General features: G+C 51.4%; 2 protein-coding genes across 2 annotated transcripts in view; both read right to left on the bottom strand.

The window, feature by feature from the left end:
• LOC123345367 (zinc finger protein RFP-like) overlaps window positions 1-1799 on the bottom strand; it is a 30238-nt gene extending 28439 nt beyond the window's left edge. The window contains exons 1-2 of the mRNA XM_044982162.1: window positions 1344-1799; window positions 391-486 (exon numbers count right to left, since the gene is read on the bottom strand). Coding sequence (XP_044838097.1) covers window positions 391-486; window positions 1344-1760 — 513 coding nt within the window. The 5' untranslated portion in view covers window positions 1761-1799. The remainder of the gene's footprint in view (window positions 1-390; window positions 487-1343) is intronic.
• A 3305-nt stretch (window positions 1800-5104) lies between these two features.
• LOC123345101 (zinc finger protein RFP-like) lies at window positions 5105-14155 on the bottom strand. The gene is made up of 7 exons (XM_044981744.1): window positions 13679-14155; window positions 12116-12211; window positions 10083-10313; window positions 9082-9104; window positions 8302-8417; window positions 7652-7681; window positions 5105-6743 (listed from the first exon to the last, which is right to left on the bottom strand). The coding sequence occupies exons 1-7, from the start codon at window positions 14093-14095 to the stop codon at window positions 6223-6225; spliced, it is 1434 nt and encodes a 477-aa protein (XP_044837679.1). The 5' UTR covers window positions 14096-14155; the 3' UTR covers window positions 5105-6222.
• Window positions 14156-14341: the final 186 nt, after the last annotated feature.

Raw genomic sequence — 14341 nt, 5'->3', positions numbered from 1 at the left:
GACACAAAGATCAAGCCTGAAGCCGAGCCGAACAGGCCACTCCGATAGCTGGGGATGGACCATGAACGCAGCCTTGGCGCTGCTTGAGCTGAAGGGAGGAGGTCGGGCCATGACCCCACATCCCCTCCATCATGGGCAGAGGGAAGCACAGGCTGCACCTGCTGCTGGATTCGATCAGCATCTGCCCTGTCCCAAGGCTGCCCAGAGCCCCTGGGGAATCTGTCCTAGCCCCAGAGCCAGGCAAGGAGTCCCAGTCCCACTCCAGCCCACAGAGGGGAACAGAGAGAGACACACACAATCCCAAACCAGAAGCACACAGCCCCAGAGACGCACAATCCTCCCACACATTCATCCCCACGACCCTCCTGGGTAACAACACTGGGCTCCTACCAGGTACTGTGAGCTTCTCTTCTCTCCAGTCAGTTTCCATCCCAGGAGCTTTTCTCTCTCTTTTTTCAGAGCCTGCAGTCGGGTCTGAAATTGTTCCTGGGCAAAGACAAATGGGAGGAGCGGGGGGGGGTGTTAATTTTTTTTCTTTTGGAGCATGAGGAGCAATGATTTCCCCCTCTCCCCCTGCAATAATGTTGCTGCAGGGATTTACGTTTCCAGCTTATTTACAGCAGCTGGCCAGGAGAGCACCCACATGGCAACTCAGGCCAGGCCATGGATGCTGCAGGAACTGGGGGAAAACAGCAGGTAGCAGAGGAGAGCTAGTTCATTCTGACACCTGGGGGCTAGGAGCACAAACTGGGTTTCATCATCTGTCCACCAGTCAGGAGCTCTAACTACACCACTGCCTCACCTCACATCCCTCAGCATCTTTTTGGGACCAAGAATCAAGTTATTTCTCCATTGGTTTGAAAGGACTGAAGCAGAGCGTGGAAGGATAAATTCCCAGAGTCTGACTGAATCTTTTCAAAGATCTCAGGATTTTAGAACGGTGGGGGCTGGTAGTGCTGGTTCCGGTGTGTCCCGCTCAGCAGGAACGTGGGTTGGAACAGAAATATTAGCTCAGGAAAAGGGAATCACAAGAGAATGAATATTTTCCCCTACCCACTTCTGGAAATTGGTCCTCACATCAGAGCAGAGATCCATGTGTAACGTTCTAAATCTTTATCACAACACTGTAGTTAGCAAAAAAAAAAAAAAAAACCCATCCTTTATGACAGCAGGACATAGGAGTTCTGTGACACTAGAAGGAAACCCAAACATTGGAAGTCTGGGAACCCACAGTTATGGCCGCAGGCTACATGGTGTCTGCATGAGCAGCTGTACTATGGGCCTGGAAATAGATTTGAAAAACCCCTAGGTGCAAATACTGATTCTGGGTGGAGATTTCCTACCTTGTACTCCTGGGCAGCCTCCTCTATGGGAACCACCGTGTGAGATCTGTGAGCCTTGGATTTATCACACACCACACAGATGGGGGTTTGATCCTCCCCACAAAAGAGTTTCAGAGCTTCCTGGTGCCTCTCACACACTCTCTCTCCCTCAGGCTCTGTAACCGCCTGGAACCTCAGGCGTTTCACTAACTCCACCACGTTCCCCAGCTGTCTGTTGGGCCGCAGGTTTCTCTGCTGGGTGGTTTCTCTGCACTGGGGGCAGGAGAAGTTTGTTTCTAACTCCCCCCAGCACTGGCTGATGCAGGCCCGGCAGAAGTTGTGCCCACACTCGATAGTCACCGGGTCTGTGAAATACTCCAGGCAGATGGGACAAGAAAGTTCATCCCGGAGACTTTCCGCAGGGCTCTCTGCAGCCATGGCTTCTGGCAGGAAGGGTAACAAAAAGTTACTTTCAATTTCCAGCTGTCTGGGACAGAAATTGGGTGTCTCCCTTCCTGGCTCTGTCTCATTGGCTGACCTAGAATCAGCTGTGTCTGTGAGTTCTCCCAGCCCCTGGGGGTTCTGATGAGAAATGGGACCCTCTCTCTGCTGGGAAGAGTGCTCATCTCAAAAATAAATACATGAAAGCTGAGTTAAAAAGTTGCTAACCATATCCCTTATTTTTATTACTAGGGCACATTTTTAAAATAGTGAGTCTACTTCAAAGGGCAATTCATTCCCTCTCTGCCTGTGTGCATGCAGCCACCGTATAAAATGCAGCAAAGGAAGAGGATGGAAAGATTGGGGGAGGTTTGGAAGCCCATGAAGCATGTAAACAGAAAAAAGAAGTATTAATGTACCCACCTGAGCTCCCTTCCCCATTCCCAGTGGGTTATGTGTCTGGGCTTGTCTGGAACTGGAAGAACTCCGGGTTGTTTGCAGGCAACCTCAGTGAGCTCAGGGGGAGGGATAGCTCAGTGGTTTGAGCATTGGCCTGCTAAACCCAGCGTTGTGAGTTAAATCCTTGAGGGGGCCATTTAGGGATCAGGGCAAAAATCTGTTTGGGGATTGGTCCTGCTTTGAGCAGGGGGTTGGACTAGATGACTTCCTGAGGTCCCTTCCAACCCTGATATTCTATGAACATCACTGGGTGCTGCTGAATTTCCTTCCTCCAGGTGTTCAGAGTGGGGGTGTTGTCTGTGCCAAGCATGATGGGCCCAGAAGTCAGCCTCTGCAAGACCATTGGTCTCCTTTGCCTAGTGGTACAACTCCCAGAATTTCTTCCCCTTTGTCTGGCATTGCTGCTCTTCTCTGTCCTACCTCAATGTCTGGCTCGCCTTTGAAATGTGAGAATAGACACCTTTATGTCTGCGGGGATTCTGTAGCAGGGCTTGCACTGCTCCCCACCCCAACACAGGCTGAAGACATCTACTCCAGGGTGTCACGACTCAACCCATGGACTGGGACCAAAAATTGGATCACCAGAATGTTTCAAAGGGTCGCATGGCAGCTCCTGTCTCACGGGGCTGGCTGGGCTCACCTCCCTGCTCCAGGCACCGCAACCTCTGGGGTCCCAGCACCACTCAGTTTGGCCCAGCCATCATGGTAACAGGAGTCTGGGTAGGCCAAACCTGAGTGAGTGGCCCTGCAAGCCCATGAGCCAGGGCACAACTCCACTCACACAGATTGGGTCCAGTCAGGGGGGGATGGGGAGGAAACCAAGCAGCGCTGTAACCCCGGAGGTTGCAGTGCCCAGAACGGAGAGCCAAGCCCAGCCAGCCCCACAGCACAGGAGATGCAGGAGCCACCACTATGCGGTGAGTGCCTGGCTGGACCCTACCCCCCCGGAAGGCAGGATCTGACCAAAACCACCCTAGGGTCTCCACCCCCAGACTATTTACTGGGTCACAACAGGCTATAAACATTGACAAATGGCTCCTGAGCCCAAAAAGGTTGAGAACCACTGGGCTAAGACTTCTTTCCTGGACCAGATGGCAACAGGACCTTTAGCTGGAGCAGCAGATAGAGCCACACCTGAGCTCACCAAGGTGGGCTGCAGGGACAGAGGTATTTCCAAAACACACGGGCTAAAGTTGCGGGAGTGGGAGGTTCCAGCCACTGTGACCCCTTGGCAGGAGGGTTCCAAATTGTGAACAGAGCAGTCACCTGGGCAGCCACAGGGACATTGCTGGAGGGTTGTTTTTGCTGGTACCCGTCCTGCAGCCCCCACACCGGCATCATACTGGACAAACAGGGCCAGGAGAGGGCTTATGTCATTTGCAGTGGTAGTTTTACTTCATCAGGGTTTTAGTGACAGGACTCAAAATTGAGCATGTAGGCGGGCAAGGATGTGCCAAAATAAGGCAAATGTTACTGGTAAAGCTTTGGTGAGTAGGCCTACATTAAGGCTGCGCACCTGCTTGGTGTGTGGAGCAGCACCATAACTGTTGTTTTCATTAGCCTCTACACGCCACAGCAGCCACTTCCTCACTCACATGCTTAGTCTGTCCTATGATAACAGGAGTTGAGTGTTACTAAACCAGGGCCTGGTCTACACTACGTGGTTGGGTCGACATAAGCTGCTTTGCGTCAATCTGGGTGTGGAAGTGTCTTCACTTAAATTCGGCTCCGGCTGACATAAGTGCCTCTCTATGCTGACATAAGAACACCACCGTCTCAAGTGGTTTCATGTCACAGGCGATGTAGTTAGGTTGCTTACGTGGACTGTTACTGGCCTCCAGGAGCCATACCACAATGCCCCCTACTGACAATCCAAGCGATACAAGCGCTCCTGGTGGGAGAGCCATTGCCTTTCTTTTCTCTTCTTTTAATTTAAGAGTAGCTACACAAGAAAGAGAAAGAATGAAGCTCCACTGATTTACTCCCCCTGGAACTCTTGCCCATGGAGCAACACCAACGTGCAGCAGAGGGGGATCTGGCCCCTCATTGAATGAGATGGGCACCCACTTAGCGGCAGGGAGGAATTTGGCCCTTAAACAGAAATGGCTACAGCTACCCATGGAGAGTCTGGCCCATGTGTCTTGGCCTCATTAAGAATGTCTGAGACATGATCCCTTGGCCCTGGTTTGTGTGTGGTGTTTTAATTCCACCAGTTGCCTTTGCCCAAATCCCACAGGCTTTCACAGTCATTTGCTCATTGATCTGAACAGCAGGAGACTGGAGTCTGACAGGACTTCTCTCTCCTCCAGCCTCAGCTTCCCCATCTCCTGCCTGCTCATCCTAGGGGCTCACCCCATGGCCACTACCTCACAAACCTGCAGCCACTTGGCTCTCTGCGCGTCCTGTTGAAAGAATTGCAGAGAAGAAACCTCAGGGCCCCTCCAGGGAAAAGCAGAGCTGGAGGAGACAAGGGCAATGCTAGGACACGTCCCCTCTGATTGGCTTTGTAGTTATTTCATACATTGGTTTAATGCAAGAGATCATATCCCCCTAGTGGCCAGCCCCAGTCACAAACAACCAGCTCATGGCTCGCCGTTCAAAGATGTTACTGCTTCAAGGCAAGGGGTCGGGGCTTGTGATTTCAGGGCTGAAGTTCCTACTTTAGATCCCCACTGGTAACAGTGACATGTGTGTCCGCAGCCACGCTCTGTTACTGTTACACAGACAGGAACTTTGAACCTCCTATCTGCCTAGCTTCTTCTGACCGACAAGCAGAGTGACCACTTTTGCTGCATAGAAACAAGGGAGACCACATGAAAAATAAGGGGCAATTCTTTATTTTCAAGGACATTTTAGGCAAATACCATTTCTCGTAGCACATCACGCACGTTTCTCTCAAGAGTTAATTCCTACTGCCCTTAAATATACAATGCAATCATCATCATCAATTTAATGCTGACTGTGGTCAAGGGACATCCCTTTAAATAAGGGATGGGTGGCCACCCTAAGGGACACATCAATGAAATAAGAGACAGGCCCTTGATATAAGGGATGGGTGGTCACCCTACCTATAAAGCTAGTTCAGCTGGTGGCCCATGGGCCAGATCCACCCACAGGACAATTCTGTCTGGTCCCCAAATGCATCCGTCCCTGCAACAGACCAGCTCTACAAAATAGTATCCTCAGCATGGCATGACCTCTCATACACCATACGAGTGAGGTCATGACCTCACACATACTGTACGTGAGGGGTCAGGACGCCATTTTGTAAAGCACAAACCATACATTCAAGGTCTCGAACAGATGATGATGCCCTTTAGTTTCTGAACACGGCCAGTAGAGGTGCCGCACAACTACATATGTGACGCTGGTCTATACAAAGTATAAACCAGTAGCTAGCTACATGTCACTGTACTGTCTGAATGCTTGATGCGCCCGGGCTGGGAAATTCAGATCCAACAGACTCTGGGTGAAAGCACCTGAATGTGGCCTAGCAGAGGCATGATCATTACTGTTGTTGCAATTCCAATGGCCTATAACCCACCTTGACCCCACCGAGCATGTCAGTAAAAAGCAAACAAACCCCACACCGGTGAATCAACTAGTTCTGATGGCTCCTGGGTTTATTGCTATATTTTACCCAGCAGGAGACGAGAATTTGCTAAATTCTAGAAAACTCTCATCAAAAGTGAAGATTAACCATTTTCTCCTGTCCCTCTCCTGCCCCAAAGATTTGCCACCTGTACTGTCCTCCCTCACCCAGGACAACAACTCTTGCTCTCTGACCACACAGAATGCTAGAGTACTCCGGGATCATAGAGAACAGTGACAAACAGGCTGGTCCATGTCCCTGAGGGTTGGGTGGTTTTGTTTGGTTGGTGTTTTGGAGGGGGGAGAACAGGTCACCAGCCCACTCTAGATTCCAGGGTGTAGAAATGAGGGTGCCAGAGGCTAGAGAAGCCCATTTCATAGCCTGCAGGCAGACAGATAACCCTGTGTATCAGGAACAGAGTCTCAACTCGGTTTCAGGTTCACTGCCCCAGAAACAGAACCAAGGGCGGATTCTCTCCCCCTTGAAAGACGCTGGTGGGAAAGTGAAGACTGGGGCCTTGTTGTGAGCACTGAAAAATGCCACCCGCCCCTCGTCACAGTCCAGACAAACCCGGATCCTGCTGGGGACCCAGCCCACTGACACTGTGGTCTCAGGGGAGGTGCGAGCCTGATATCGATCCCCATGCAGCCACTGCACAGCCCAGATCCCCTCCTTAGGGTTAAAAGTCAACCCCCGCTTCCTCCTCACAGACTCTCTGGCTACCCCCACAGCACAGTATCGCCCAGCCTCCACCTCCACCTCCCAGCAATGTCTCCCTGAGGTGAATCCCTCACAGCCCAGCACGCAGCGTGCAGTGTCAAATCTCTCAGGGTTGTTGGGCACTTGCTGCCGTGTCTCCCCCAGTCTCACACTTTTCTGATCCGCAGACAGGACGAGTTGGGGATGAGCCGTGTCTGGATCCAGAGTCACTGGACAGAGAGAATCAGAGTGTTAGAGGCAGAGCTCAGCCCTGGGGGAGGTTGGGACCATTTCTCACATTCCCCAGCAGCCCCGTCCTGGCTGGGACCCTCCCTGATTTCCTGCCTCTCTGTCCTGGGTCTCAGGGAGCTGCCTCTGTGCTGGGGCTGAGCAGGGATTTCACCGCGGCTCCCACCTCCCAGGGCCTAGAGGTGCAGTTGGAGATGCAGAATCTGCAGCTATATCTCTTCCCCTGCTGCATCTCCCTGCTCCCCGTGCTGTGGCTCTCCACTCTCAGCAGCAGGGACAGGCAGCAGAGCCTGGGGTGGGACCAAGGAGGCATCAGCCTCAGCAGCCTCTTGGGGAGACACCCCCAGTCAGAGGGAATCAAGGAGGCAGCAGAGAGGGGAGCACGAACCCCAGTGCAGCTGGGACAAGGGGCAGAGGCAGTAGCCCTGGGTGGAAGCAGGCAGGAGGGAGTTGGTGGGTACATCAGAGCAGGGCCCCCAGCCCATGGCGAATGGGAGAGGAGGAGGCCTAGTTGGCAACCCAAGAACTCAGGGGGAAGGGAGAGGTGGGAGCCACAAGGAGAGACAGAGAAGGCGGTGATGTCATATGGACACACCGAGGAAGGGTCAGACCAGGCACCGACCCCCTCAGCATAACAGAGGAGTCAGAGCCCTCACTCAGGCAGTACATCGCACACCAATTAAGGGGTTAATAATATATTGGAGTGCTTAAGGCCAGCCCCCTCCCCTGCAATGCTCACTCTCTATAGATGAGGGGCCTCTGTTTTGTTCGATCTCAGAAGCGTCTTCCTCAAGTGAATCCCGCGCCACAAACACAAACTGTCCTTTTCTCTCAATCCATCTAAAACCCCACCCATTCCACTACCCCCTTTTTCCAGAGATCCACTTACTTGCTGTCTGCAATTCAAACATCAGAGCGTCTAGGGAGGAGAGGGAGAGAAAGAGATTGCATGGTATCAAAATTAGGTTTCATGCAGGATTTCTACAATTAATCAGAATAACTGTGCTTTAGTTCTGGGCCACGAACAGAGAGAAAAAGGCAGAGAGACCCAGAGAGAGAGATGAAGAGAGAGAGAGAGAGAGTGTAAAATTCGCCCATATGGAGATGGGCCAGTATCAGGCTTACGGACCCCTTTCAGCACTAATAACATGGTTATAAACACGGCTTATGTGGCATTTAGTGTTTCTCGCCTTTCTACAAGAGAAAATTCCTAGACAGGTGAGACTGGAATGAAACAGAGTCAGGAAGAGAAGATGGAGCCCTTTGCATTAGCACAGAGTTTCAGTCAACCAAGTACTTTGCAGTCCTCAAGAATTAGGGTAAGGGAGGCGACAATGAATCACATTCGGACTATTGTTGTTTCGCCATAAATATCTTATATCTTGGGGGACATTTCTTAGCTAATTCAAAACTTTGTCTATATTTCTTCCATGTTCTTTAAATTGGGTTTTACATTCGCAGCTAATTGGACAGGGCCCGTTTCCGCCAACATTCACAGGGATCAGACTCCATTTTCCTTTTTCAGTCCCTGCTCAGTACCTTGGAATTTCTTCAGAGGCTCCTTTAGTACAATGTTTTTCTGGGTAAAATCACCAAGTCGCTTTGCCAGATCAGGAGAAATGTCCACTGGCTGCTGGAACTTCCCCTGTTCGCACCTGGAGAGAAACAGAATTCTCTAATTGATTGATTGTAAATCACGATTTTATCCTCATTTCAGATGAATTTCATGCCCGTGAAAACTGCTGAACTGCAGGGCCTGGAGGTTGGATTGTTCTATGTATCCCGGCCTCAGAGCAGGTACCGCTCAGGCAAGGGCAGCACAAGCTTCACCCGCAGCAGCCCAATTTGTTTCCAGCATGACCTGGCGAGAGACGACATCGAGGGGAAGTGAAGCAGGCAGATGGGCCAACAAACTGCACTGACTCCGCTGCGCTTTGTGGTGTGCACACCTGCCCAGTCAGAAATGGATTGAGACCACTTACCTCAAATCACCTCACCAGGGCACCAAACAGACACAAGCTGGACATATTTGAACACTGCTGCTCTGGAAGGGTCCATATTCCCGTTCCCCGGGACACACGAGATTTAATGAATCTATTCGGGTCTATTAACTTGCCCTCATGCTTCATCATCTCAGCGTCTCGAATAAAGAACATCAATCCCAGGAGTAACGTCAGCAGAGGGGGGATTTGGATCTGAGGGGTGACCCTGCCCCACACAGTTGGCCGTGGTGCCCTGAGGAGATGTGGGCCTCACATGGCGCTCAAACCCCTCCCCCGCACAGTGACGCTTCCCTGAGAGTGAGACGGAGCCACGTACCTGCTCAAGGTGCTTCTGACGTCCTAGAGAGGGGGAGACAGAGAACAAAGAGTTCAGTTACCAGTGAGAACCACGAGAAGGAAGTCGGCTGGTGGAGAAGAGGCTGGGGTGGGCCATACTGTGATCCTGGTTCAGGGGTGTTGGTGGTGTCATGGGGAGAACGGCAGCTGGCTTGGCATGATTTCCAAACCACAGTCCCCCTTTCTCTCCGTGAAACGGGGATCACATTATTTAAATAATATTTCCCTCCATCAGGAGTGCAGAAGAATTCATGTGTGTTATTAACGGACGCTGCTCCCGCAGGGATGTGGGCCAGACATGGACCCAGAACACTGTAAAAAAGACCATTAAAATCTAAACCCTACAATAGGGCCCCTCTCCCAGGATCCTTCAATCCGTAACAACACAAGAACGGGTTGTGTCCCTGACCATCTTGGCTAACAGCCATTTATGGACCTATCCTCCATGAACTTATCTAATTCTTTTTTTAATCCTGTTATACATTTGGCCTACACACCATCCCGTGACAATGAGTTCCACAGGTTGACTGTGAGGTCTATGAAGAAGCACGTCTTAATGTTTGTTTTGAACCTGCTGCCTTTTCATTTCATTGGGTGACTTTCTCCGCACCATCATGATTTCATAGACCTTCATCATATCCCCTCTTAGTCACCTCCTTTCTAAGCTGAACACTCCCAGTCTTTTAAATCTCTGCTCAAATGGAAACTGTTCCATACCCCTAATCAAATTACTAATAATACAAAGGAGAATAATAAAACAGAAGCAAGTGATAGTGATCATAAACCAGAGAATTCACATTTTAACAAAACAGTTCCTAACAATAAAATGAGGTACCATTAAAGAGAGAGTGAGAGAGAAGATTCCTACGTAAAAATTAGAAACAGTGAGTTCCACTGTAGTGTTAGGATCCTGCACTCCAAGCCATATGGGTCTCCCCGTTCATCCATTTCCCAAATATCTCCAAGGATCTGAGGTCCCACCTGCAGGAATTCACTTGCTGGCTGCTGGCACTTCCCCTCCATCTCGCTGATCAGCTCGCTGAGACGGGAAATCTCCGCGGAGACTTTGGTGATATTTTCACCCTGCAGCTTCACAATCTCCTTCTCCAGCTCTCCCAGTCGGGCCAGCAGGATTCGCTCTTCTTCCTCCAGAAATTGGTGCAGCTGCTTAAATTGAGACACAATTTTCTCTCTCTCAGCTTCTGTCTTTCCCTGTAAAGAAGAGGCACAAACAGGGAAAGGGCACATCATGGACACACCGACAGGCAGGGGAGATTTCACACAACCCTGTGTCAGAAGGAGGGGGAAATGTCTAAATATTTAGCACCTCAAAAGCAGACAGAAACTTTCCCCATTTGCCCAGAGAGAAGATTTTCCTAGAAAGTCCCACCTCAGCCTAAATTCCCTTCCCCTCTGACATGGTTTCTTTCTGTTGCGATCAGTGAACTGTGACAATCTAAGTCCTTTCAGCCGTAGAAAGGGCAGGATTCAGAGGTACATTCGCAGAGACTTCCTGAGAGAGACTGAACGGGGTACAGAAAACAAAATTAAAAATAAGAAAACAAACCAAAACTCTCAAGTTTTACTGAGGAAGCTCCCAATATTCACATGCCCCGGAAGGATGCTCAGCCGCACCTCTGAAGAGACATGAGAATTCAGTCTCTAGAAAACTAACTGTGTTAGTGCAGAGCTCAGGATCTCTAGTGCAGCCCCAGGCCATAAACTTAAACCATGAAATCAAGAATGAAGCAAAGACAAACACAGCTCTGAAATCAAGGGAATGCAGAGTTAAGGTCGCGCCTCCCACACCACACTCCCACCCAACCTTAACTCTGCCCCCTTTCCACAGCTGCCTGCTACCACTCCGCACACTGGCTTGAGGTGAACCTGTCTCCTCGAGCATGCTCACATCACTTTCCCATGTGCGTATCCAAGATGTACGCGTATTTACAGAGACTGAAAGCCCTTTAATAACTTCTAAGGTGCTGCTTCCCTGGTGTGGTCCTGGGTGCCGGTTGCTAGCCAAGGTGAAATCCAATCAGACCCAGCTCAGTTGGGGCTGATCGGTGCTATGATCTGAGTCATAGGCGGGCACAGAAAAGTTATGAGAATGGGAGACAAATTGATTGTCAGGTTCTTTCCGTCTGAGCCCTTCACCTCTGCAGCCCCTTGGCCACATGACTCTGATTCAGCCCAATAACCCTGTCTCATGCCTGGATGGGGCACAGTGATTTTCCAAGACAATGTCAGGGTGCAGGTGGGTTTTAGAGCCCTGTGAAACCATCAGCACTTAGCATGAGAGCTTGGCTGTCACTCAGCTGTTGATTCTCTAGTGCTCATCTATAATAGAGAGAGAGAGACAAGGGGTTCAGGTGATATCTTTGATTGGAGCGACTTCCATTGGTGAGAGAGAGAGAGAGAGAGAGAGAATCATTCAAGCCACCCAGAGGTCTCCAGCCCAGACTTGAAAAAGAGCTCTGGGCAGTGTGCAAGCTTGTCTCTCTCACCAACAGAAATTGGTGCAATCAAAGATCTCACCTCCCCCACCTTGTCTCTCCAATATCCTGGGACCGACACGGCTTCAGCTACACCACATAGAGCGAAACAGACAGTGTGTGCAGACACAGACAAAGATCAAGCCTGAAGCTGAGCCCAGCAGGCCTCTCTGATAGCTGGGGATGGACCATTAAGGCAGCCTTGACACTGCCAGAGCAGCAGGGAGGAGGCAGGGCCATGACCCCACATCCCATCCATCTTGGGCAGAGAGGAGCACAGGCTGCACCTGCTGCTGAATTCGATCAGTATTTGCCCTGCCTCAAAGCTGCCCGAAGCTCCTGGGGAATCTGCCCCAGAGCCAGGCAAGGAGTCCCAGTCCCACTCCAGCCCAAGGAGGGGAACAGAGACAGACACGCAGGATCCCCAATCAGCAGCACACGGCCCCAGAGAGATGCACAAACCTCCCACACTGACATTCATCCCCACGGCCTTGCTCGGTAACAACACTGGGCACCTACCAGGTACTCTGAGCTTCTCTTCTCTCCAGTCAGTTTCCATCCCAGGAGCTTTTCTCTCTCTTCCATCAGAGCCTGCAGTCGGGTCTGGAATTGGTCCTGGGCAAAGAGAAAAGAGGGAGGGGTAGTGTTAAGCTCCAAAAAAAAAAAAAAAAAAAAAAAAAAAAAAATTGAGGAGCAATGAGCTCCCCTCCCGCCCTGGCTGCCAATGCACAAACTCTAGTGCAGAGGTGAGCAAAACTACGGCCCGTGGGACCCTCCTGCCTGGCCCTTGAGCTCCTGGCCCGGAAGGCTAGCCCCCGGCCCCTCCCCAGCTGTTCCCCCTCCCACACAGCCTCAGCTCACCAGCACAATGCTCTGGGCGGGGGGGGGGGCTGCGGGGGGCAACCGTAGCACAGCCAACTACCAGTGCTCCAGGCAGCGCAGTAAGGTGGCAGGGAGGGGTTCGATAGGGGGCAGGGGAGTTTGGGGTGGTGGTCAGGGGGTGGGGGTGTGATAGGGGTTGGGGCAGTCAGAGGGCAGGGAACGGGGGGTTGAATGGGGCAGGGGTTTCGGTAGGAGCGGTCAGGAAGGAGAGGGGGGGTTGAATGGGGCGGTGGGGGGCAGTCAGGGGCAGGGGTCCCGGGGGCAGTCAGGGAGAAGGGGTGGTTGGATGGGGCAGAAGTCCTGGGGGGGGGGCACAGTCAGGGGCAGGCGATCTGGGGTGGTCAGGGGACAGGGAGGAGTGGAGGGGCAGGGGTCCTGGGGGGGCCATCAGGGGAGAGAATCAGGGGGGTTGGATGGAGGAGGGGGCCGGGCCATTCCTGGCTATTTGGGGAGGCACAGCCTCCCCTAACCGTCCCTCCATACAATTTCAGAAACCTGATGAGGCCTTCAGGCCAAAAAGTTTGCTTCCCCCTGCTCTAGTCCTCAGTAAAGATCTCTTTCCTACAACTCTGCTCTCACATTGCTGATCCTAGTAAAACAAATGGTGTCACGTTTGCTCCAAAAATACTTCATCATCTGTCCACCAGTCAGGAGCTCTGACTACACTCCTGCCTCACCTCGCATCCACCAGCATCTTTTGGGGACCAAGAATCAAGTTATTTCTCCATTGGTTTGAAATGAATGAAGCAGAGCATGGGAGGATCAATTCCCAGAGTCTGATTGAATCTTTTCAAAGATCTCAGGATTTTAGAATGGTGGGAGCTGGCAGTGCTGGCTCCGGTGTGTCCCGCTCAGCAGGAACGTGGGTTGGAACAGAAATATTAGCTCAGGAAAAGGGCATCACAAGAGAATGAATATTTTTCCCACCCCTGGAAATTGGTCCTCAAGTCAGAGCAGAGATCTATGTGTAAGGTTCAAAATCTTTATCACAACACTGTAGTTAGCAAAAAAAAAAAATCCTTTATTAAAGCAGGGTATAGGAGTAACACTAGAAGGAAACCCAAACATTGGAAGTCTGGGAACCTACCATTATGGCCGCAGGCTACATGATGTCTGCATGAGCAGCTGTACTCTGGGCCTGGAAATAGATCTGAAAAACCCTGCAGGTACAAACACTGATGCTGGGAGGAGATTTCCTACCTTGTACTCCTGGGAAGCCTCCTCTATGGGAGCCACCTTGTGAGATCTGTGAGCCTTGGATTTATCACACACCACGCAGATGGGGGTTTGATCCTCCTCGCAGAACAGTTTCAGGGCCTCCTGGTGCCTCTCACACACTGGCTCCCCTCCTGAGCCTTTGGCTGCCTGGAAACTCAGCCCTCTGGCTATTTCGATAACTCTCGCCAGTTCCCTGCTGGGCCTAAAGTTTCTCTGCTGGGCGGTTTCTCTGCACTGGGGGCAGGAGAAGTTTGTATCTGTCTCCTCCCAGCACTGGCTAATGCAGGCCCGGCAGAAGTTGTGCCCACAATGGATAGACACCGGCTCCTGGAAATACTCCAGGCAGATGGGACAAGAAAGTTCATCCCAGAGACTTTCTGCAGGGATCTCTGCAGCCATGGCTCCTGGCGGGAAGGGTAACAAAAAGTTACTTTCAATTTCCAGCCGTCTGGGCCAGGAATTGGGTGTCTCCCTTTCTGGCTCTGTCTCATTGGCTGAGGTAGAATCAGCTGTGTCTGTGAGTTCTCCCAGCCCCTGGGGGCTCTGATGGGAAACGGGACCCTCTCTCTGCTGGGAAGAGTGCTCAGGGGGAAAAGCAGAGTCCGGTTAGGGGGAATGTCACTGTTTTCAAAAAAGTGAAGAGTT

The sequence above is a fragment of the Mauremys mutica genome, chromosome 12 (assembly GCF_020497125.1).
Source record: "Mauremys mutica isolate MM-2020 ecotype Southern chromosome 12, ASM2049712v1, whole genome shotgun sequence".
Taxonomy (NCBI): Eukaryota; Metazoa; Chordata; order Testudines; family Geoemydidae; genus Mauremys; species Mauremys mutica.
Note: the sequence above shows the minus strand (reverse complement) of the source record. Positions and strands in the feature narration are given on the sequence as shown.

Coding starts and splice junctions, on each gene's coding strand:
- LOC123345101 (XM_044981744.1), bottom strand. CDS start 14,095: ATGGCTGCAGAGATCCCTGCAGAAAGTCTCTGGGATGAACTTTCTTGT. Junction 12,212..13,678: donor AGGCTTCCCAGGAGTACAAG/GTAGGAAATCTC, acceptor CTCTTTGCCCAG/GACCAATTCCAGACCCGACT. Junction 10,314..12,115: donor AGAGAAGCTCAGAGTACCTG/GTAGGTGCCCAG, acceptor TCTTCTTTACAG/GGAAAGACAGAAGCTGAGAG.